Source organism: Caenorhabditis briggsae (genome assembly GCF_000004555.2).
Source record: "Caenorhabditis briggsae complete genome, chrIV, whole genome shotgun sequence".
Lineage (NCBI taxonomy): Eukaryota > Metazoa > Nematoda > Chromadorea > Rhabditida > Rhabditidae > Caenorhabditis > Caenorhabditis briggsae.
The window spans coordinates 1,061,511-1,086,756 of record NC_013487.2 but is presented as its reverse complement, the minus strand read 5'-3'; the positions used below and the strand labels follow the sequence as shown (position 1 = coordinate 1,086,756).

Sequence of the window (25,246 nt, the reverse complement as noted above, 5' to 3'; positions counted from 1 at the left end):
TTTAAAAACATCACAAAAAATAAAAATTCAAATTCAAGAAAAATAACAAGTAAAAGGGAATTAATGAGGTTTTGGGACATGTCCATCAACATAGAAATTGCGTGTCATCGTTGGCAAAGTGACCGTAATCCCGTCCAGTTCCTTGGTTAAAACGATTTGACATCCGAGACGAGAGTTGTCCTTCAGAGCGGGCGCCTGGAAAAATTGGAAAATTGTGAATTATTGAAAAATTGAATTTTTGGAATTTTGAAAAAAATGAATTTTCGGAATTTTTTAAAAAATATTCAAATTTAAAAAAAATCAATTTTCGACCGAATTTCAGCAGAAAATTGATTTTTTCCATTTTCAGATTTTTCGAAAATTCAAAATTTTATCATTTTGAAGCTCTAATTTTGCTGAGTTCGATGAAAATACCATTCTAGCAAAAATATCAGATTTTTAGAAGTTTCTGGAATTTTATGATAACTTTTCAAAATGTTGCCAATGGGGCGAAATTGCTTTTTTTTAATTCAAAATGTGATTTTTATTTGCCATGGAGCGCATTTGCAGACAATACCAAGACGACACAGTGAGTTGCCGGAAGAAATGTAATCGACAAGTGAAAACTGCCACGTCATCAGAATCTCTGAAAATTCTGAAATTCCACGAAACCAGTGAGATTGCGTTGTGTCTTTTGAGATGCCGCAAGGATATGTTTGGAGGTAAACTGACACTTCGCAACTATGACATTTTGCAACTATGACATTTCGCATCTATGCTATTTCGCAACTATGACACTTTGCAACTATAGCATTTAGCAACTATAACATTTCGCAACTATGACATTTCGCAACTATGTCTTTTCACAACTATGATATTTCCCAACTATGTCTTTTTACAACTATGACATTTCGCATCTATGCCATTTCGCAACTATGACACTTTGCAACTATGGCATTAAGCAACTATAACATTTCGCAACTATGACGTTTCGCAACTATGACATTTCGCAACTATGACACTTTGCAACTATGGCATTTAGCAACTATAAAATTTCGCAACTATGACATTTCGCAACCGGACGTTCTATAACTGTTTCAGACCACCAAACGATTCGAAAAATGTCGACATATCATGATATGGAGGAGCGTAAACCCTATCAATACATGCATATTTGTTATTATCATCAGGGCGAACTTGCAATGGCCGTACAATCGGCGTACACGTTTTTGGTGGCGAATCCAGATGATAAGGATATAATGCAGAGTTTGAATTGGTATATGGAACGAGATGGATATTCAGATGAGATGTTAATTGATATGGAGAGAAAGGATCAAGAGGTAGGTGACGTTTTAGAACCGCGACGTTTCGCAACTTTGTCGTCTAAAAATGGGACATCCTAGAACTAGCCATTTCCCAACTGGTCATTTCACAACTGTGTTAATTCGCAACTATGTCATTTCGCAACTATGACATTTCGCAACCATGTCATTTCGCAACTATGACATTTCGCAACTATGACGTTTTCGAACTGACCATTTCGCAACCAGGACGTTCTAGAACCCACGTTTCAAACCTGAGACGTTTGAGAACCTGAAATTTCGCAATTCCGACTTTTCGGAACTATGAAACATTGCAACTAGGACGTTTTAGAAACTGGCCATTCCAAAACTGGGACGTTCTAGAACCGGTCATTTCACGGCTGTTCATTTCGCATCCGGGCTTTCTAGAACTGACCATTTCGCTTTTCGCAACTCGTTGTTTGTATTTTAGATCTAGACCGTCTAGAACCGGACGTTTCAAAACCTTACATTTCGCAACTAGTGCTTCTTAGAACCGGCTGTTTTTAGACCTGAAATTTGGCAGCCGGACGTCTCAGAACTGACATTTTCGCAACCAATTCATTTCGAAACTATGACATTTCGCAAATATGACATTTCGCAACTCTCTATTTTTCAGGCAAAATTCATGAACGGCGTAGCTGCGTACGACGAACAAGACTGGGGACGGTGTGTGCACGAATTTGAGTCAGCTCTAGAAAAATCGATAATCCAAGACGAGAAATGTCGAATTTTGTGTCAGGACAAAATCGATTGGAGTGTGGTCAACGGAAATCCAGAAATCGATATTTTGTTGGCTAGTATGAGAGCAAATGTGCTCCGTTGCGAGCACAATTGTTTGTATAAATTGGGGAGAATCAATGGATTTTATGTGGGAAATTTGATTGCCGCACACTTTGAGTACCTTCATTTTTGCCATTTTAAGTGTGAGTTTTTTTTAAAAGTCCACGGAGCCTAAATCGCAAATGGGGCGCATTTGCATTGGAACACAAATTTCCAGAAACTTCTAGAAACCTGAAATTTTTGCTAGAATGGTATTTTCATCGAACTCAGCAGAATTAGAGCTTCAAAATGAGCCCAAACACGACTAGGCTCCGCCCACTTTGAAATTTCAGATAGACACGCGACGCACGACCGCGACGCGTCTGAAATATCAAAGTGGGCGGAGCCTAAGTTGTGTTTGGGCTCATTTTGAAGCTCTAAACTTGGAAAAGCTGAATTCAAGATTAAATTGTGAATATTTCTTCCGTGTTTTTTGTTGAAAGCAAATGCGCTCTATTGAGAAGTTTTGCAGTGAAACGGGGCGCAGAAGCCGCGCAAGCTGTCGCCAACTACCTCCTTTTCGATGATAATCCACTAATGAAACGGAACAAATATTTCTACGGAAAACAATACAAAAAACCGGAATTGTTCACACCAAGTCCCGAAATGGTCCAAATTTATGAGAAACGAGAATTGGAATCTCGTTATTTGAGCTTCATGGAGACTCGATTCGTTATTAAAGATGGAGAGGTTGGAAGAGTTTGTTTTTTCCCTTTTTTCTAGGCCACAAGTTAGTACGAAGCTGGTCTAAAAAATCGATAGTTATATGGTGGCCGAGTTTTTCCCGGATTTCTAGTCCATGAGGTGAAAAAAGCTAAGAATATCGATTTTCAGCTCCCACCCGAACAAGCCGATGATCATAATCCGTTGTCAACGGATTTCCACACGGATGACAATTTCCCATACGCTGAAATTAAGAATCTGATGACGTCACCAGAATGTAAAATTCTGAGAGCCGAATTTGAGACGACGGAGAGAGATGCGTTTGTGAAGGAGTTGGAGAGAAGAGTCAAGGTGAGTTTTTGTCGATTTTTAAGCTTTTGTTCGGTGGAGCGCGGATGTCAAAATATTGATTTTTTCAGAATCTCTGGCCACATTCCAAATTCTCATCGGTGTCCTGCGGGAAACATGTCCGGGAGGCTAAGTGCAAAAGAGCAATTGTGTTCTCCTCGGAGCCAAATGACTGCGGGGAATGGCTGGGAAAATGGTTCACCGGGTGTGTCGTCGTGTTTTGTGATGAGCCGGAGGAGATGGAGTAATGAACGAATTATTGATCTTTGAGCTAATTTATTGATTTTGTTGGAATTTTTGTTTGAGAAAATAAATATTATTTATGTTAGTTGTCTAAAAACGCGAATTTCGAAATTCGGATTCTAGATCTCAAAAAAAAGGTGGCCCAGAAATTGTCTTATATTCACCTGGTGTGTTTTCTAAGTCACTTACCATGGCGGCATAGAAAACTCAACTTGCGAAAGTTAGGCACCATAGTAAAATCGCATAAAGAACACACCAATAGAATATCAGACCATTTCTAGGACATTAAGACGTGGTGGCCTAACTTTTGCAAGGTGATTTTTCTAGGCCATCATGGAAGATGGCCTAGAAAACACCATGCGAATGTCAGACCATAAACTTTCAGTTTTCGAAACCTCATACTGTATACAACCAGTCAATAATCTAGATGGTATACAGTACTGTTGTATACCACAGAGACCCAGGGACCAACTTTCATATTTTATGGTCTTTGATGAGGTGAAGGAGGACAACATCCCAGTCAATAATGGTCATGTACCTGCCTAGTCATTCACTTCCTTCCCTCATTCTTTCTTTTTATACTTTCTTGGTCTGGTTATTCATTTTTTGTTGTTCTCATCGATTTTCAAAGAACGCAACTCATAGCCAGCTCAACTACGCGGTTGCAGACTTTGAGCAAATTTATCTCGGTTCTTGTGAAAGATATCAAAAAGTGCTCAACAAACAGAATACTTCTCACAGTGTCAGCAATATTTTATCAGTCGACCACTTTTTGATATCTCTTACAGGAAGCAAGATAAATTAGATTAAAGTTGATTGGCTTTGTTTTGGTGATTTCCCGATTCTATTAGAGTGGTTACGGCATCTTTTTTCCCATTTGTCATTTCTTTGCTATTCTAAAAATAACGTTGTTTTCAGTTTATCATGATCCTCAAATCCCATGAAGCCAAAATGAATGATACGGAGTACACAGAAAGATCTGATAAGGAGATAAGACAAAATGAGGCAAAACCGGAAATTAAAAGCTCAATTGATGGTTCGTTGCTGGGAGACCGCGGCCGGCCGCGGTCTTGTTTTCGATAGTTTTATGAACTAACTCTTGTTTCAGGTCCACAAGCTCAATATCCAATTCTTCAAATGATGCCTGCTATGATGTTCGTAGGAACTAATGCAGTAACGGTAAGGTTACCTAGTTTTTTGCTTGTTGTCAACTTTAAGCCAAGTTATCTCGGTTCCTGTAAAAGGTATCAAAAAGTAGTCAACTATTAAAATGTAGCTGATATTATGATAAACATTTTATCTGTTCACCTCTTTTTGATATCTTTTACAGGAAACGAGATAAATTTTGTCAAAGTGAAAGAGCACTTCTATTAGAGGTGATTCCCAGAATTTTCCATTTCTACACCTCAAATATGCCTGAAACTATCATTTTTGAAGTCTAGACAAAAATAAAAAATTATTGAAACCCTGGAGGAATCGAACTTTGGTCTTGTTGACCGTAAATTTTGCAGGCCAAAACCCACTGAGCCATCTGGTACACCTTTTTGAAAATTGTAATTCTAAACAATTTTTTGACATTTTACGGTGTTTTCAATGGTTTAAAAGCGTTTTAGACGTCGGAAAACGTTTAAAATGGCGTTTTTAGATCGGAATTTCAATTTTTCAAATTTTCAGCTACCCAATCCAATTGCCAACTTGCAAATGGACCTGATGAACCAAATCAAAATCGATTTGATGAGTTTAGCGATGTCGTCTCCGTTGTTTTGGAACTTTCCGGATTTGGCAGCTACACAGAATATGGAGCAACAGTATCCGACACCCATCTGGACACCGCATGATACTGTACCTATAAATCAAGAGGCTTCGGAAGAGAAAGAAGAAGACGTCAAAGAAAATGAGGCTCCACAATTCACAAATTTCCCAGCCAACACAAGGTCGATGTGCCAGCTTGATCAGAATGAGCCCACTCCTAGCAAATCGGAATCCAAACAGTGCTCCAACTGCTCGATCACTAAATCCTGTCAATGGAGAAATGTCACATCTAGCGAAGGGATACTGTGCAATGCTTGCTTTGTCTATGAGAGGAAGTACAAGAAGAGCCGTCCAATGAAAGCGATTCAGCATTATAAGAAAAGGACAAATGATTTTCCAAGTTCACCAGCTACGAAGCTAGCGCAAGGACCATCTACTCCATGCAAGACTCCAGCTACACGGTTAGCTATGGAATCGTTGAGCTCATTCCCAGCTACACAGTTTGCTTCTGCTACTTCAACTCCCAAGAGACGAGCTATGGATCCGTTGAGCTTGCTAGCTTCACCAACTCCAGCTACACAGTCATATACAGAAGCTCTACCAACTTCAGCTACGCAGTTAGTTCAGGATCCAGCTACTTCAACTCCCAAGAGACGAGCTATGGATCCGTTGAGCTTGCTAGCTTCACCAACTCCAGGTACAGTAGCTCAGGCTCCAACTACTCCAAGAATGTCCAGACCTTCACCAGCTACACAGTTAGCTATGGAAGCTTCACCAACTCCATCTAAGCTAGTTCAGGATCCAACTACTCCAGTAGCTCCGAATTCTGCTACACCGAAGAGAAGTTATAGACGAAAGCTTCTAGAAGAATCACAAAAATGTTCCAACTGCTCGATCATCAATTCATGTCGATGGAGAAACGTCAAATCGAAAGAAAGCACTCTATGCAATGCTTGTTTCGTCTACCGAAGGTATATCAAGAAGGATCGTCCGACTAGTGCAATCGAGAGTTATAAGAGCAGAATTAATGAAATGTGAAGCTAATTGTCTAATAAATGAACTGTTTTAATAAAATTTTCGATCTAAAGACAAAATTTTAAACATTTTCCGACATGAAAAACGCTTAAAAACACCCTAAAACACTCTGAAACAGCCAAAAATGAAAATTTTCAAAAAAGTGTACCAGATGGCCTAGTGGGATTTGGCATCAAAAATTAGGGTCCACAAGACCAAAGTTCGATTCCTCCCGGCTCCAAAACTTTTTTATTTTTGTATTGACTTCAAATATGATAGATTTAAGCATATTTGAGGTGTAGAAATAGAACATTTTGAAAATTGAGGTCTGAAACACCCTCTAATAGGGGACTCCTTACTTTGATCCCCTATATCTCGGTCCTTGTCAGAGATATCAAAAAGAGGTAAACTAATAAAATGTTGAACATAATAGCAGTAATATTTTATCAGTTGACGATGTTTTGATATCTATCATAGGAAGTGAGATAAATTGGCTTTTGAAAAAATTCCAAAAAGATTTTTTTTTTTGATTTTCTATTTTTTAAAATTTTCTTCTGGATTTATGATGTTTGTTTTGTTTTAGATTGTAAAATTAATTTTCATCAGAATTGGGGAAAAATTACCATCGGCGGTCGGCCGACCGCGTAGCTCAGCCAGTAGCGGCGCTGCGAAAATGAAAATTTGCAGGTAAATCAGAAAAATTCTATTAAAAACTCACTATTCATCTATTGCATTACATTACACCCATAACAAAATTTTAATTTCAAAAATTCAAAAAAAAATTCAAAAATCAAAAAAATTAAGATCCATCGTTCATCTCGGCTACCGTACCATAGACAATGTAGTGCACGATTTTGAGGTCCTGAAATTTTTTTTTTCATTTGGGGGTTTTTTAAAAATGGGTTACTGTACTAAAACGAACAGAAAAATGCTGGAAATTAATTTTTGTTTCGAAAAAATCCTGTTTCCAAATTTCCATATTTCTAGGTACTATAGGTTCGGACTACTGTACCAGTTGGGATTCCAAATGTTGAGCTTCACAGTTGACAAAAAAACGTTAGTACAAACCATAATTATATCACATTACGGTACAAACCACAAACTCTTTATTTAGGTTATATGACAAAAAACAAAAAAATGAAACAAGCATTTTAAAAGCAGCAAAAAGAAGCGGCACAAATGGGACAGACAAGTACAAGGAATTTTTAAGATCAAAGGGTTATACGGTAGAGGGGAAGAACAAAGGTGGTGTATGTAGAAGCGGGACAAAGGACAAGGACCAAAAAATGATTATCAATTTAAGATTGGGGGATTAGAACTCCTTAGCAGCAAGCTCGTATGACAAATGCATAGCTTCTCCTACCAGGATCATGACTGATGTGACGGTGAAGACGACGAGGGAGAAGACGATGAGGAGCACACGATCCAGGACGGATGCCAGGTATTCCCATTCCAACGCGTATCTGGAAATATATTGATTTTTTGGGGGCTTGAATGCCGTACTTTTTATATATGCTCTTATATATTTTTTGCTGTTTCCATATCTCTAGAATTTGAATTTATGGTACCAATTTTTAATATTTGGTCTTGGAACCAAGTCACGAATTTTTCGTTATAGCTTTCTGAAAGTCTCAGACATGGAAAACGCTTTTAAACCACTGAAAACACCCTAAAACAGCCAAAAATAGCCAAAAATGACAATTTTCTAAAAAAGTGTACTAGATGGCTCAATGGGTTTTGGCAGAAAAATTTGGAGTCCACAAGACCAAAGTTCGATTCCTTTTGGGGATCAGAATTTTGTTTATTTTGGTCTAAACCCCAAATTTGATAGTTTTAGAATAAAGTGAAACTTTTAGGCAAAATTGAGGTGTAGAAATTGAACATTTTGAGAATTGAGGTCTGAATATGTGCTCCCTTATTTTGAGCTCCGCTTTCTCGGTTCCTTTAAGAGATATCAAAAACTTTTAATTATGAAAGCGTTTATCATAATATGAGTAAAATTTTATCAGTTGATCACTTCTTGATATTTTGCACAAAAACCGAGATATATGGACTCAAAGTAAGAAAACACTTCTTTCAGGGCCTCAATTCTCGAAGTTCCCTATTTCTACACCTCGAGTGTGACTAAAACTAATATTTTTTAGATCTAAACAAAAATAAAAAGAATTTGAATCCCGGAAGGAATCGAACTTTGGTCTTGTGGACCGTATATTTTACTGCCAAAACCCACTGAGCCATCTTGTACACGTTTTTGAAAATTTTCGTTTTTTCTACGTCGTAGGGCGTTTTAAGTGGTTTAAAAGCGTTTTCTATGTTTGAAAGTTCTTCAAAATTGTAATTTTTATCTATTAGAGTGTTTACGTTAATTTTCAGAAGCTATAACTACCAATACATTAAGTATGATTGTATTAATGATTGACAATTGACTAATTCAAATTCTAGAGCTTTGGAAACAGTGAAAAAATTTATGTTTCGAATCGCTCAAAAATACGAGCTTCAGCCTTTAAATGTTTCCCTAAACGAACCTCCTCTTCAATTTGCTCTCCAAAATCGTCGCGTCGTTGCCAGTCACAGAAAACGCTGAAATTGCAGATGCACTCAACATCAGTGGACCCGGTTCACCATGGGGTAGCGCTATCGCTGATGGCACCTTCTTACGACCCGCCTGTCGAAGTTGACCTCGCTCGCCACCAGTGTTGTCTGGAATTTAAAAAAAATCGATAAATTATAAATATATTTTTTAAGTATTATAAAAAGGAGGAAAAGGTTATACTTAGTAGAGGATGGAGAAAAAAATATCAATATCAGGTTGTTGGAACAGTGAGAGTTATATTTTTTAGCTAGATTTTTCAAAACGCTCTAACGATTTCTCCGTAAAAGATATCAAAAAGTTGTCAAGTGATTAAATGTTGTCATTTTATCAGCTACATTTTATCAGTTGACGACTTTTTGATATCTTTTATATAAATTAAGATAAATTACCTCACAGATAAATTACCTCAAATAAAGTAGCACATCTTCTACGACCTCAACTCTCAAAATATTATATTTCTACGCCTCAAACGTGCCTAAAACTATCATTTTTGAAGTCTACACAAAAAATCAAAATAATTTGAATCCCGGAAGGAATCGAACTTTGGTCTTGTGGACCGTAAATTTTGCTGTGCCAAAACCCACTGAGCCATCTGGTACACTTTTTCGAAAATCGTAATTTTTGGCTATTTTTTGACGTTTAAGGATGTTTTTAGTGGTTCTGGATGCTTTCAGAGCGTATTACGCCTATTTTCAGCCATTTTTTAGCTCATTTTTAGCATATTCTTGAACTAATTTCAATCATACTCACTTTTCACACCATTCTGCTTATTGGAATTGATCTTCTTCACCAATCGCCTCCAATTCCGTCGTGCTGCTTCTCGTTTCATGTCGTCCATGCTACTGAAACAAGAAATATTGAAAAATTGAAAAATCTAATATGTTTCATAGAACTGGTATTAGTGAAACCGTATTTTCTATTCGCTAACCGTGTCCCTCTCTCTGATTAAGAATTATCTCCGTTCCCTTGAAAGATATAAAAAACTTATCAACTGATAAAATGTTTATCAAATTATCAGCAAAATTTCTGTAGTCTATAAATCTTTGATATCTCTTACAGGAACTGAGATAAATAAGCTCAAAGTGAAGGAGCAAATGTACATGACCTCAATTCTCAAAATTCTTTTTTCTACCTCTACAGTGTACCTGAAACTATCATTTCTGGGGTTTAGACAAAAATAAAAAGATTTGAATCCCGGGAGGAATCGAACTTTGGTCTTGTGGACCGTAAATTTTGCTGCCAAAACCCACTGAGCCATCTGGTACACTTTTTTGATTTTTCTTTTACTGTTACAGAGTTGTTTTTGACTGTTGTAGAGTGTTTTTAGTGGTTTGAAAGCGTTTTACATGTCGGAAAATGTTCAAAATAGTGATTTTTCACCCAAAACTTAACTTTGTGTGTCCTAAATTCATAAATATGTATGTTTCATATAACTGGTATCTGTGAAACTTTTCCTGGTTTAGCGTTCCTCATCGTTTTGCAGTTGACAGATTTTTGATATCTCTTATAGGAACAGAGAAAATGACCTACATATAACTCCTCGCACTAATCGGCGCTGCCAATGGTGCTCTTCCACTTCCACTAGCCGATTTCAGCAAATTCAAGCCAGAAGACGATGACGTCACTTTTGGCATCTTTTGATTCTTGATCTCCAGCCGTTTCGGCTTTTTCTGATCCTTCTTTCCAAACGTGACACCAGTCTCATTCCACAACTCCAAAAGCATCGTAGGTGGACGCATTCGGAGCCAATGGGCAATCTAAAAACATTGGATTCTTAAAGGTCGTTTACCCTAATATGAACCCATCCTAACTTTGAGCTTGTTTATCTCGATTCCTGGCAAAGATATCAAAAACTTGTCAACTGATAAAATAATGATGATATTATCAGCTACATTTTATCAGTTGTCAAATTTTACCTATCTCTCACAGGAATTGAGATAATTAAGTTCGACTTTGACATACGGTATCTAAAACTTACTTTTCCAAAAAATATGAATGACACGATTGGCGACACTGGTTTTGCGTACATTTTCTGGAGATGTACGTTTAGGATGAAGGCGGTGAAGAGGGTTCCTATGAAGATGATAAAGATGATTGATAGGTAGAATATTCCGAAAAGAGGAACGAAATCTGATGATGTTGGCATTTGTTCGGAAACCATCATCATTAGAATGGACATGGCGAGAAGGGAGTCGATTCCAAGGGAAAGTTTTTCGCGTCTGGAACAAATTAGGGGTGTTTCGGTTAAAAGGGGGCTGCAAGGAGTTTAACTAAAGCTGCGCGGCCCTATCTTTTGATTGTCAACATTTTCAGGCTAGTAAAACGCTTATAAACCACATAAAACATTCAAAAATGTCAAAAAATGAGAATTTTCAAAAAAGTGTACCAGATGGCTCAGTGGGTTTTGGCAGCAAAAATTTAAGGTCCACAAGACCGAAGTTCAACTCCTCCCAGGGTTCGAAAATTACTTATTTTTGTTTAAATCTCAAAAATGCTAGTTTTTGAAACACTTGAGGTGTAGAAATGAAATTTTTTTAGAATTTAGAGATTTTTTCGCTCAATGGAACATTACAAGCAATTATTAAAATCTACAATTAACTATAATATGAAACAGTAATACAAAAATTTGGCCAAGTTTTCTGAAATGTTTCATTAAACCCACAAAATGGAACGATCTCCAAAACATGATCTTATAAACCATGGGCGGATGAGGTACGTCGTTTTGGCGCCGCCCGAGCTCAAGCTCAAATATCACTTCAATAGATAACAAAAATTGTCAACTAGTAAAGTGTTTGTCATGTTACCACAAGTTTTTGAATATCTTTTATAGAAACCGAGATAATCGAGCTCGAAATAAGATGTTCTAACAGAGAGATTTCCGTTAACTGAATGAATACAGTGCGTTCAATAATTATAGGACCCCCTCGATTTTGAGGGTTCTGAAAAAACTGAAAATGATATCAAAATTCTGTGAACGCCATTCGTTTCACAATACAAAATAACCTCCAGTTATAAATTTTCATGTCCCTACCTCTTTTTACACTTCCGTACCAACAAAAAGGCTCTCCCGCAGGTCAATTTTTGAAATTTAAGTTGTCCATCAAGTTCAGCTTAAATCACGAAAACCTGCTCAGAATAGTATAACAACAATAAGTAAATACTTCAGATCCCTGTAAAAGTGTTGTCCATCAATTTCAGCTCAAAATCTCACACGTGAGCCAAGTTATTCAAGATTTATTTCAAAAATCCAAAAAATGGCAAAAATGTCTAAAAATAATTTTTTCTAAAACTTGAAAAGAGGAATCAATTTTTGTGTGAACTATCGAAATAGGCTGTTTTGAGACTATTTTAATGATTTCCAACTGAAAAAAGTCAAATTTTGGTCCCGAAAAAACTTGTGATTTTTCGTTTTTCTGGGGGGGGGGGGTCCTATAATTATTGAACGCCTGCGGGAGAGCCTTTTTGTTGGTACCGGAGTGTAAAAAGAGGTAAAAAGAGGTACATGAAAATTTAAAACTAGAGGTTATTTTGTATTCTGAATCGAATGGCGTTCACAGAATTTTGATATCATTTTCAGTTTTTTCAGAACCCTCAAAATCGAGGGGGGTCCTATAATTATCGAACGCATTTATTGAGATTATTAAAATTAACTATTTCAAACTTCAATTGACAATAATATGAAACAGAAAAAAAAACGAAAAGTCAACCGAATTTCTTAAAAAACTGATAAAATTGAGAATTTTCGGTTCCTCATCATTGAACTCTTACCTACATATCAGAACTACAATCCAATAAACCATTAAAATTACTTTTTGAAACTGAAAAATATAACGAAAAATCATTAACAAAACGGACTTTTTTGAGGTTGAATCATTTTTCACTTCGACCTTATTTATCTCATCCTCCTTAAGAGACATTAAGAATTTGTCAACTAATAACATATTTTTTTATCAGCTACGATTTATCAATTGATTAGTTTTTGATACCTCTCACAGGAACTAAGATGAATTGTCTGAAAGTTGAAAGGAGGGGCAAATTTTTTTTCAATTTACGCATAAATCACTGTTTTCAATAGTTCATAAATTGAATTATGACAACTATTGTCGGATTAAAAAAAGTGACACCTGAAAATCTCGGAGACGGCGCTTGTGTCGATTTACGAGGGGGCGGAGCGAAAATGGATACTATAGATAACACATTTATTTATGTGAATTTAGTGGGATTTTGTGAACAAAATTTTGATTTCTTGGTATAAAAATGATTGCTAGCATCTCTAGAATCTATTTTTCAGCAAAAAACTAAACTTAAACGCGAAAGTAGCTCGAACGAGGCGAAATTCTGAAACATTACGTTTTTGCCGCATTCCGCATTTTTTCGTAGATCAAAAAAAGCAAAATTCTTCGAATTCTCAGGTGTCACTTTTTTTTAATTCGACAATAAAAACAGTTCGTCGCTGAATTGTGTCGGGTAATAAAAATTTTAAACAAAGTGCTCCTTCACCTTGAGCCAATTTATCTCGCTTCCTATAAAAGATATCAAAAATCAGTCAACTAATTAAATATTTGTTTTTTATTAGCTACATTTTATCAATTGATCAGTTTTTGATACCTTTCACAGAAAATGAGATATATGGGCTCAAAGTGAGGGAGCACTTTTTTTACGCCCTCAATTCTCTACAATTTTATTTCCACGCCTCAATTGTGCCTGAAACTATTATTTTTGAGGTCTACACAAAAATAAAAAAATTTTGAATCCCGGTGGAATCGAACTTTGGTCTTGTGGGTCGTTGCCAAAACCCACTGAGCCATCTGGTACACTTTTTGGAAAATTGTCATTTTTTTGGTTTTTTGACGTTTAAGGGTTTTATAGTGATTTAAAAGCGTTTTTCATGTCAAAACTTTTGCTCTCTTTAAGCTCTTTAAAAAAAGTTCCGTACCTCTCTGAACTAGTCGATGCCGCTGTGAAGAATCCAGTGACCGCCACCAGTGTGATAACTGAAGTGGGTATGACCAAATTTACAATATAATACAATGGCTTTCGTCTAACAACCAACACAGCCTCCAATAAGACCCATGGCTCAGGACAGCACACGAATTTCTCCTCGACTCTTTTGATATTGAAACTGACAACGACCCATTCCTCATTCGGCAGGAAATTGTCCATATTGACTGATTCGTATTCAGGTTCGTAGTTGATATCGGATTTTGATGATGTCCATGAGGATATGGTTAGCTTACACGCTTGCTGGTCGTATGGGAAGAATCTGGAAGTTTTTTTTTTTCGGTTTCGTTTTCTATGGAAATGACCAATGAGGTTTTTCTGAATGGTACTTTGTTCCCGGGTGCAGTTTTTACATAATTTTATGTATACAAAACAGTCTGAAGCACCTGTGATTCAGAATTTATAATTTCTAAGCCACTGGTTACAATGAGGGCACAACCGGGCCCAAGACCGGACCAAAACCTGAGCCAATAACGGATTTTTTAGAAATTTTTTTTCCGGTTTCATGTTGGTTGCTAAGGATATGTTTAATATGGTTTCTGTGATTGGATCTTGATATCAGATTCCAGATTTTTAAAAGGTTTTTTTTTCAGATCAATTTTTTACATAGCTTTGTGCGTAGTCCGTAGCACCCGTGGCCTAGAAATTTTCATTTTCTAGGCCACTGTGGCATAACCCATTTCAATATGGCAAGTTGATCAGAGCTATGTAACAAATCTTGGAACCTTTTGGTGTTTTAGAAATTCTAAAGTGAGGTTCTTGAGACGTTTTTTATGCTTTTACAGCTAACGAACCAAAAACCGGACCAAAAACGGACCAAAAACGGATCAATTTTTTCCGGTTTCGTTTTCTTTGGAAATGTAGTTTTCAATTTGTAGGCCAATTCCACAGCACCACGAAAAAGCTAAAAACAGACAAAAAACGAGAAAAAACGGACAAAAAATGGGTCGAGAACGGGTCAAAAATGAACCAAGAACGGACCAATCACGGACCAAAAAAGGGCAAAAATTTGGCTAAGAACGGTTTAAAAACGGACCAAAAACGTAAGCATTCCAAAGAACGGACCAAAAACGGACCAAAAATGGAGAAAAAAAACTGGTCAATAACAGGTCAGAAACATTCCAAAAACATACGAAGAACATGCCTAAAATGGACCAAAAATATACCAAAAACGACTCAAAAACGGACCAAAAACGGGTGAAAAGCGGACCAAGAACGGATCAATTTATAACTTCTTCTAGACTCAATATTTCTTGACCAACTAAAACGGGCATGATAGAAGAATTTAAGAGCTTCAAAATGATATCATGCAAAAAATTGTATTTTGTCTACGAAGAAAGTTACAAGCAAAACAAACCATCCGACTCCATGAATCTGGCTTATACTTCTCGTTGGCTGATTAATCAATCGAATATGACATATGAATTAGGAGAGAAATTTCTTAAAAAGAATATAACAAAATTGAAACAGTGCCTTTTTTGCTGTTTCGATTCTCCTAAAATTGACTTTTATAAAACTTCTCTAACAGTAGTTTTCCATTATTAGCTCCAATTTATCATAATTTAAAAAAAAGCCAACTCGCCCCATTGCCAAAAATAAACACCAACCTGATATCCAACAAACAACTCGTTCTGTACAACGCCGGATACATAAACTTGACTTCCGCGCCTTTTTCGCCTTTCCAGTAGTTTGTTGTCACCACCACATTGATATATCGTTCAGTTTCTTCTCGATTCATGACAACGCTAAACAATTTCTAGTTAAAAAAAAATACTGTTTCAGGTTTTTGATTTTCTTGTAAAGGTTTCATTGAAGAGTACTACATGTTCATTTGTGAATCTCAAATATCTCGGTTCCTCTGAGAGATATAAAAAAGTATTTAACTGATAAAATTTTTGTCATAATTTCAGCTACATTTTATCAGTGAATAGATTTTTGATATCTCTCATAGGAACCGAGATAATTAAGCTTGACTATTGCCTGTTATAAAGATACGTATCCGGTAACCAAATCGCGTCAAATGGCAATATGGTTGTGTTAATCATTCCGTATAAATACGGATTCCATCCCAAAAAATCGTCATTCCATTTTTGAATTGCCCAAACATTCAAGTCAACGTTTTGCTGCTTTTCGTTCTGAAAAATTATTCGCTTGTCATTAATAATGCTGTAATTTTGGAATTTCGATTCTACTAGCAAGATACCATTGGCTGATTCCTTCAAAATTTCAAAACATATGAGAAACTTGTAACCGGAATTTTAAATTTTTTTTTCAGACAAAAATTTCAAGTTTTTCACTCACAATCGACAAAATCTGGTACAAACTCATGGAAAATGAGACTGTTGTTGGTTTGGAATGATTCATGACCGGACGAACACGACTGTCGTACCTGAAATTTCAATTTATTGTAATTATCTGGTTAATTGGTCAATTAAGAGAACCAATTAAAAAGATATGATTCAAGCTTTGACAGTTTTTTCTGATCGCAACATTTGGAAACAAAACAAAACATTTAACTGTTTCAGAAGTTTGCTAAATTTTCATCATTTTCAAATTAGGTAGTACCTTAGGATGATCTTCGTACTAAAACTTTGCTTATAGTTAGTTATCTCATTTTTTGTAAAAAATATCAAAAACGTGTCATCTGATATGGTTTTGATGTACGTTTTCAAGCATGGAAAACGGTTTTAAACCACTAAAAACACCCTAAAACAGCCGAAAACGACAATTTTCAAAATGTGTACCAGATGGCTCAGTGGGTTTTGGCAGCAAAACTTACGGTCCTCAAGACCAAAGTTCGATTCCTCCCGGGATTCGAATTTTTTTATTTTTGGCTAGACCTCAAAAATGATAGTTTTAGGCACACTTAAGGTGTAGAAATAGGAAGTTTTGAAAGTTGAGGTGGTAAAACGAGTGTTCCCTCATTTTGAGCCTACATATCTCATTTCCTGTAAAAGATATCAAAAAATGAGTAACTGACATAATGTTTATCCTATTATCAGTAACATTTTACCATTTGACCACTTTTCGACATTTTTTACAGGAGCTGAGATAAATTGGCTTCAAGTTGAAAATAGGATCACTAAAAATCGCGATTTCAAGAAGTTTATAAACTAAATTATGACAATCAGAAACTATTGACTTGATGAAAGTACAATCTAAAGTACAATTTAAAAATGCATGTTATTAATAATTTTCAAAAACTTTCACCAGAGAATGGAGGGTTCAAAAATATGAACTGTTTCGAAAGCTAAGAAAAACAGTTACAAATTTCCTCTCATTAATATTTCACTTGAAAATTTCAAACAAAAAATAATACACATTTATAAAGTTTAGAGATTTTCTATATCTCTAACAGGAACTGACGCTATCGGTAATTGCCTTTCCCTCGTTTAAAGATAACTATAATCATTGAATGGGTTAAACAACTCTGAGACAATATATCTCATTTCCTGTGAAAGATATCAAAATGTGGTCAACGGACAAAATGTCCACCATATTATCAGCAACCTTTGATTAGTTAATTGCTTTTTAATATCGTTCACAGGAGCCGAAATAAATTTAGTCAAAGTGACCACTTAGCAAAAAAAATTCCGAAAAGTTGAAAAAAGTCACTGCTTCAAAGAATTCATAAACTGAGTTATGACAATCAAAATATATTAATACGTTTTTAAAGATAATAAAAATAACAATTCGAAAAATGCATTTTTTGAAAATAATGTTCAAAAATTTTCACTAGAGAATAAATGGTTCAAAAATATGTTTAACTGTTTCAGATGGCTAAGAAAAGCGGTTTCGAATTTCATAACTAATTCTCAATCGTCTCAACCAGAGTTGCACGGACAGGGAAATTTTTGCAACGGACAACGGACAGCGGACAACGGACTGTCCGTGCAACACTGGTCTCAACGCGGGAAATCCAAGCTTGTACTATTAAGTTTGAGTCAATTTTTCAGGTTCCTGTAAAAGATATTGAAAAGTGGTCAACTGATAAAATGTTTAACATACTATCAGAAATGTTTTATCAGTTGACCACTTTTTGATATTTTTTACAGGAACTGAGATAAATGAGCTGAAACTGAGGGAGCGCTTCTTTTACGATCTCAATTCTCTGAATTTTCCTACACGTCAAGGATGTCTAAGGTTAGCATTGTTTAAGGTCTAAACAAAAATAAAAAGTTTTGAATCCCGGGAGGAATTGAACTTTAATCTTGTGGGCTGTAAATGTTTCTGTGTTAAAACCCACCGAGCCATCTGGTACACTTTTTTTTTGAAATTTGGCGCTTTAGGCTGTCTCCTGTGGTCGCGTTTTCCACTTTATTCCCTGTTTCATGTTCATAGTTAATTTTTTAGTTTTGCTTTTTTTTCGCTAAGTCCATTCTCCCATAACCATTCCAATCCCTGTTTCCCCTAAAAATCCCCACTAACCTCCTCGGATCCATCAAATCCTTGGCCAACCGGATGTGTGGCAGAAACTCGCCGTAGTCATCCATCAATGCTTCTCCTGGAAAAAGAAAAAAAATTGGAAGAAAGAAAGAACGAAAAACCAAAATCCACCCTCATTTCATTGGATATTCATTATGGTCCCCTCCTCTCCAGATTTGTCCGTAAATTTCAAATTAGAACGATAGTAGAGGAGAGAAAACGTCACTTTTGAATTACTTTTGAGTGAACTGGGTACATTTGAATTATGCTAGCAAAAGCAGTGGAACGCCAATCGAATCTTTGAAATATGTTATGTTTAATGACATTGGTGAAACCGTAATTTTCAGCTCAATATCTCAAATAACGGGAAACAGATGATTAACCAATTTTAAAATCTTCCGAATATATCAAATGAGCGAAACAGTGATATCAATGGTTTTCAAAATGTGCACATTTTATCGTAACCACTTCAATAAAATGACGTCCCCTCTTAATTTTCAAGTTTGAGCCAATTTAGCTTAGTTCCTTCAAAAGATATCAAAAAGTGGTCAACTAACAAAATGTTTCTGATAATATGATAAAAATTTTATCAGTTGACCACTTTTTGATATCTCCCACAGGAAATTAGTTATATGGGCTCACAGTTTATCCAAATCAATTAAAAACTAGGAATTCGAAAAAATGAAATGTTATTAGTGAAACTGCAAATTTTGAACATGGTAGTTGTGAATTTTATTTTTAAAATTTGTCTTTTAAAGGTGCGGGGGCAGGAGATTTTACGGGGGATTTTTGGGGCCAGAGTATGCATTCTACCGTAACGGTGTACAACGCTTAATGTCACTCTGCGTACAGCGGTCGTTATCGCCTTTATGTATTCAATCAGTCGCCCGCTCCAGTTTCGCCCGCGTGGCTCAGTCGGTAGCGGCCGCGCACTTTCAATACTCGCCTCGACAAGTTCAACTCCTCGAGGGGCATATTTAATCAGAATTTCGAGAACATTATTTTTTCATGTCCCCCCACCTTTAATGGCAAGATTTATCTCAAAAAAGTCGTAAAGAACACTCACAACAAAATAGAAGTTACTTTTTCAGTTAAGCAAATATCAATAAAGTGAAACTGCATTTTTTGGTTGAATTCAACAAAATTTGGTAGATTTTAAGGTTTTCAGAATTGAAATTAGTTAGTTTTGAATAGTGAACTTTTTGGGGAAATCTAGAAATTTGAGAAATATTATTTTTTGAAGCTTGACTTATCAGAACACCGTCAAAATTACTAGAAAGTATTCGATTCCAACTAAATCATATTTTTAGAACCGTAATTATGGAAAACCCCAAAAATGTTAACTAATTTTCCTTGTTTCAAAACCTTCATAATTTTGGAATAGTATTCTGAAAACTAATCCATATCCAGATGTAAAAATCTACAGCAATCCAATACTCCAAAAAAACTCACTAGCTCCCAAAACCGTCCCAATGATCGCTAGAAACCATCCAACCACCCTCGCCATTGTTCGTTTCTGGAGCAACTGAGGGTTCAAACACCTAAAACACACAAACATTCGGAAAATTAGAGACAAAAGAAGAAAGAGAAGGTTGGTTGGGTAGAAGTAAAATGCTCAATTATTCAACGAAAAACATTGGGGCGTGAAAATTGGATATTTGAAGGGAAAGGAAGAGAGAGAGAGAGAGAGAGAGAGAGAGAGAGAGAGAGAGAGAAAATAAATGGGTGGTAGAGTTAATTAGGAGTGAAAAATAGCTATGAATAAACTGAAAGCTGAAAAACTACTGGTTGATAAAACAATACCATTATTCTTATATATTCGGACCAGTAGAAATTCCATGCGCCTTTAAAGTATCTAGATATTTTGAATACAATTTATCTTGTGTTTGGATATAATGTCATAAAACAATAAATTTACTATTTCACAATTTTGTGAAAATGAGAACAATAGACCATTTATCGATAGACTTCATTTGTTGCTTCCAAAAAAATGTTTTAGAAAAAAGAGTTTCCGATTCAAAATCACGATTTAACACATTTTCAAAGATAAAACGCTTTTAAACCACTAAAAACACCTAAAAATGTAAAAAAAAACAGCCAAAAATGACTACTTTCAAAAATTTGTACCAGATGGCTCAGTGGGATTTGGCAGCAAAACTTATGGTCCACAAGACCAAAGTTCGATTCTTTTCGGGATTCAACTCTTTTTGTCTAGACCTCAAAAGTGATAGTTTCAGGCCCGATTGACGTGAAAAGTTGAAAATTTCGAGAATTGGGGCCGTAAAAGAGGTGCTCCCTTACTTTGAGCTCAATCATCTCGGTTGCCTGAGATATTTGGACTCAACGCGAAAAGCACATTTTTAGATTTCAAAACTCAAAATTTTCGTTTTTACACCCCAAGTATGCTTTAAACTATCAATTTAGAGGTCGTAGCAAAAATAAAAAGATTTTGAATCCCGGAGGAATCGAACTTTGGTCTTGTGAACCGTAAATTTTGCTATGCCAAAACCCACTGAACCATCAGGTATACTTTTTTGGAAATGGTCATTTTTTACTGCTTTTTGACATTTTAGGATGTTTTTAGCGGTTTGAAAACGTTAAAATTTGTGCTTAAGAGTAAAAAATTCGATTTGGGGGATTACGGTATGAGTTATACTAAAAACGTAGGAAAAAAATCGTAACTAGACTATGGAGTATGGCAAAGAACAACCGGAATATCCCGATTTTGCGAAAATTTAGTAAACTGTTGAAACCGAAAAAGAAACGGAAAAAATCGGTTTTTTGAATCTAAACTCTCTCAAAAAAGCCAAAAAACCGAGCAACAAAAAACCCATTTTTCTTTGTCTCCTCCCCCCAACAACCTATTTTTTCCCATTTTCAGTTGAGCGTAAAAATGAAAAGTGGGGTAAAGGAGAGTAAAAGTAACGATGACCCTAATGAGTACTCCCCCAAGAGGAAATTGAAAAGGAGGCGAGAGAGCGAGAGACGCAGAGAAATAACCTTTTTGGGAGCAAACGGGGCGGCCCATAGATGATGGTGGAAAAAGGGGTGTCCTCTCCTAAAAGGGTATACGAAATTTATGGAATCGGGAAAAGAGAGAGAGAGAGAGATGTCTAATTCGATTGGAATTGACATAGGAGGGATCAGAGACAAGGGATTTTCGGTTTTTGGGAGATGAAATTTTTAGGAAATTTTAAAAGAAATAACTTGAAAATTAAAACAATGGAATTCGGATAAAAAAGGTCCAAAAATAGCTCTTCTAAGCTCCATTTTGATATAAACCCCAAAGTTTTAATTTGAAAAAAAATTCTGTTTGGAGCTTAAAATTGGCTTTTTTCAAGCCAATTTTTGATCTAAATTCCCGGAGAACGGGATAAAACATTGGAAAAAATTTTAGTATGTATCGAAATAGACAATAAATTATCGAAATAGACAATAATCGAAAAAATGGAAATTTTGAAACAGCGAAATTTTTTTGGATTTTAAATTTGCGAAAACAAAGAATTCCCACCGAAATTTCAGAATTGCCGGTTTTGGGGATTACTTGAAAACATTTCTCTAGGAGTTTTGGTTATTTTGGAAATTACAATTAGACTTTTAGAATGTTTAAATTTATAAATAAAGACATTTTTCCAAATTTTTTAAATTCAATTCATTGTGTACTTCAAATTATCGAAATAGGCAAGAATCAAGAAAATGGAAATTTCGAAACAGTGAAATTTTTAAAAATTGAATTCAAACTTTGCAAAAGAAATACAATTTCTGGACTTTTAAATTATCAATTGAGCTTTGTAGTTTTTTTTTGAAAATTATTTTTAAAAATTCTGAAAATTCAAATTTTGAGAAAAAAAAATGGAATCAGTGAAACTGAAACTATTTGCAGTTTTCATAGAATTCTTTTAATCCTTAGATTTTATGATCCAACATCATCTAAGTTTCTCGCGGATTATTGAAATATAAACAAAAATAGAAAAATGGGGATTTTGAAACAGTAATTTTCTAAATTTGAAATTTAGATTTCGCCAAAAAAAACTTATTTTTTGAATATCCATTGAAATTCAGAATTTCAGAATTTCCGATTTTAGGAAATTTTATTTAATAATTTCGAGATTTTATTTCTTTAAAATTAAAGGGGGACTCCGACCAAAAATTTTTATTGCATTAAAATGTGTTAAAAGTTATCTATTTTCCGAATATTATTGCGAAAAAATTCAAGAAAAATCCGAAATCCCCGAAAAACGGCGTTGAAAAGGAAGAACATTCAAAAAAAGGTGCCGCCGGGGGACGAGGATTTTCAGTGAGAAACCTAGGCCACGGCAGCGGGCGCCTTTCCTACGTGGCAAATTTTCCGGATTTTTTTCAATTTCATGTCCGGCAGATAAAAATCGTAAAAAACCACTGTCGGCGACTTGAAAAAAAGGCTGTCAGGTGCCGTGGCCTAGGTTTCTCACTGAAAATCCTCGTCCCCCGGCGGCACCTTTTTTTGAATTTTCTTCCTTTTCAACGCCGTTTTTCGGGGATTTCGTATTTTCTTTGAATTTTTTCGCAATAATATTTGAAAAATAGATAAATTTTAACACATTTTAATGCAATAAAAATTTCTGGTCGGAGTCCCCCTTTAAAGTTCTTCAATTGAGTTTATGGTTTTTTTGGAGAATATTGGATGGAACTGGAATTTGAAAAAAATGGAATAAGTGAAACTGAAATTTTTTTTGATTTTCAGATAAGTTCTAAAAATTTCAAACTTTCTGAAATTGCGAAAATTGGCTAGAATATGGGTCAAGTTATCAAAATGATAACACAAAAATCAAAGGAATGGAGGCTTTGAAACTGTGGGTTGTTTAAAAATTCTAAACATGCCTCTAAATTTGGACAGTTCAAAATGTCAATGAAATTTGTTTTGAATCCCCACCAAGATTCCGATTTTTGGAATTTAAAAAATAAGAGAATTTCGGAAATGTTCAAATACAAAATTGAATTCATTAATTTTTTAAAAACTGGAAATCAAAAAATGAAGAGAGTGAAACTGAAATTTAAAAAAATTGAAATTGTGAAGTTTCAGAATTTCCAATTTTGTTATCTTGAAGAATTTTCTTGATGTTTTTTTGAATAAAAACACGAAAGTGAAAAAAAAGAAATGTTGCAATTTTGGGATTTTGTGTGAGAACAAACAAAAAAAAAACAGAAAAACCAAACGAATAAAGGAGATGTTTGACATCTTCTTCTGGATTTCATTGCTTTTTTCGGTGTATAGGAACGTCTGGAAACAACGTCAAAAACAACGGAAAACACACCATACTTTTTGGGATTGAAAATGGAATACATATCAATTGTGACAACTCAATTAGATGACAAAAATGTATTGAAATGTGTGGAGATTTTGAAACAGAAATTTTTTATGAAAATAAAAATTATTGAAAAATCATGTATCTCGTTTTTTTCCAAGAAAAAAAATAGCGGTTCCAGATTAAAAGTTTAATTTTGAGGAAAATTCCTAATATTCAATTCTCCTGCTCCTGCTTTTCATTCAAATTCTCTAGTTTTTCGGTTGATAAAGAACCTGTTTTGGGATCCTACATTTTTACGGAATTCATAATTCCAAACTTTGAAATTTTACATAGTTTTTTGAAATGAAAGTTTGGTTAGAGCCCTTCAACTTTGACGGTTTTTTAGAAACGATATTTCAAAACACAAAATAAATCTTTTTTTTTTCAGAATTCTGGGCTCAAAGTGTTTGGGGCCATTCTATTAGGTTGGCAGGAAAGTAACTGTCCCTTGTTTTATTTGTGAATAATACAAAAGCAGGATTAATCCAAGTTTAGCAGTATGCACCGTCGTGGTCCACGACATGTTGGCAATGTTCCGATAACTTGTGTGTACCATCCTCCAAAAGCCAGCTAGCTACGAATCAAAGTATTCATTTTTTCCTGTTTTTCACATAAATGGTGCAAATTTTCGTATTCTCTAGATGAGGTTGTATCTCTCCGAATATCCAATAATCTGATAGAGCTCAGTCGGGACTATAAGTAGGTGAGGGAGAACGGTCCCACTGAAGCTGCTCAGGTCTGACTTGACTGCAGGGAAAAAATGAAAAAACCTCATGTTCACCGAAAGTCACGCCGTACCTGAGCCGCTTTGGCTGGACGGTTCTCCTTTACCCCCGTTAAAGACTTGATTCAGCTCTATCAGATCATTGGTTATTCAAAAGTATACGACGTCATCTGGAGCTTAAGGACTTTAACACAATTGATGCCTGAAAAAATGGACTGGAGGGATCTTTGACTTGCCACTAACTGGCTTTTGGAGAGATGGTATCCACAAGTTACCTGAACATTGCCAACATGTTGTGGATCACGACGGTGCATAGTGCTAATTCTGGATTATTCTTGTGTTTGTGTTATTTACTAATAAAAAAATGGACAGTTACTTTCCTGCCAATATAATATTAGAGTGTTTATGGTATTTTTTTTCTGTAAAGCCTTGTTAGTACTAGCAATTTTATGTTGAAACAGCTAAATCGTGATTTTCAGGAAAAAGTTTACAGTTTCAGAACTAAAGTTTCAGAAAAAACCAAAATTTGAAAACTGCTTCTAGACGATAACCTTCTTAAAGGTTTCAAATAATTTTAATGACATTGTCTTTTTCTCGTTTTCGGTCAATTCAATATTATTTAGAATTTTTTTTATTAAAAAATTTGACCATCGTTCTGACAATTACAACTGTTTCATTTTTCAAATTAAAGAAAAATGTTGCAACATTGAAAAAAAAATGCATTGTTTCAAACTTTCGATAAGTTTTTTGTAGACACTTAATTGAAGATGTACCATCTGTTCAAAAAAAAAATCATTAAAACTAAAAAATTCTTCAACTCAGACTGTTGGTTTCGAACTTCAAGGTGTCCAATGCGTCCGAAAACCTCCCCTGCAAGTCGAGCTCAATTATCTCGCTCCTTGAAGAGATCTTACAAATCTGTACAATAATGAAATGTTTTTCGAAGATTTTATCAGTATGCGATTTTTCGACATCTGTTATAGGGTCCGAAATAATTGAGCTCAAAGTGCAATTT

General features: G+C 35.3%; 3 protein-coding genes across 3 annotated transcripts in view; 2 read left to right on the top strand and 1 right to left on the bottom strand.

Moving 5' to 3' along the window:
* The window catches only part of CBG13716, a gene marked incomplete at both ends in the record, with an annotated part of 4,692 nt that extends 1,292 nt beyond the window's left edge, over positions 1 to 3,400 (top strand). The window contains 6 exons of the mRNA XM_045244797.1: positions 539 to 701; positions 1,081 to 1,319; positions 1,939 to 2,245; positions 2,614 to 2,831; positions 2,976 to 3,155; positions 3,224 to 3,400. Coding sequence (XP_045095237.1) covers positions 539 to 701; positions 1,081 to 1,319; positions 1,939 to 2,245; positions 2,614 to 2,831; positions 2,976 to 3,155; positions 3,224 to 3,400 — 1,284 coding nt within the window. The remainder of the gene's footprint in view (positions 1 to 538; positions 702 to 1,080; positions 1,320 to 1,938; positions 2,246 to 2,613; positions 2,832 to 2,975; positions 3,156 to 3,223) is intronic.
* Positions 3,401 to 4,319: 919 nt separating this feature from the next.
* Positions 4,320 to 6,185, top strand: CBG13715 (the record flags this gene model as incomplete). Its single annotated transcript, XM_002632434.2, has 3 exons — positions 4,320 to 4,431; positions 4,504 to 4,574; positions 5,070 to 6,185. The coding sequence occupies 3 exons, from the start codon at positions 4,320 to 4,322 to the stop codon at positions 6,183 to 6,185; spliced, it is 1,299 nt and encodes a 432-aa protein (XP_002632480.2).
* A 1,288-nt stretch (positions 6,186 to 7,473) lies between these two features.
* Cbr-acr-24 lies at positions 7,474 to 19,687 on the bottom strand (the record flags this gene model as incomplete). Its single annotated transcript, XM_002632433.2, has 11 exons — positions 7,474 to 7,624; positions 8,687 to 8,861; positions 9,505 to 9,596; positions 10,285 to 10,511; positions 10,733 to 10,973; positions 13,691 to 14,017; positions 15,363 to 15,500; positions 15,730 to 15,890; positions 16,057 to 16,144; positions 18,184 to 18,259; positions 19,633 to 19,687. 11 exons carry the CDS (start codon positions 19,685 to 19,687, stop codon positions 7,474 to 7,476), a joined length of 1,731 nt encoding a protein of 576 aa, XP_002632479.2.
* Positions 19,688 to 25,246: the final 5,559 nt, after the last annotated feature.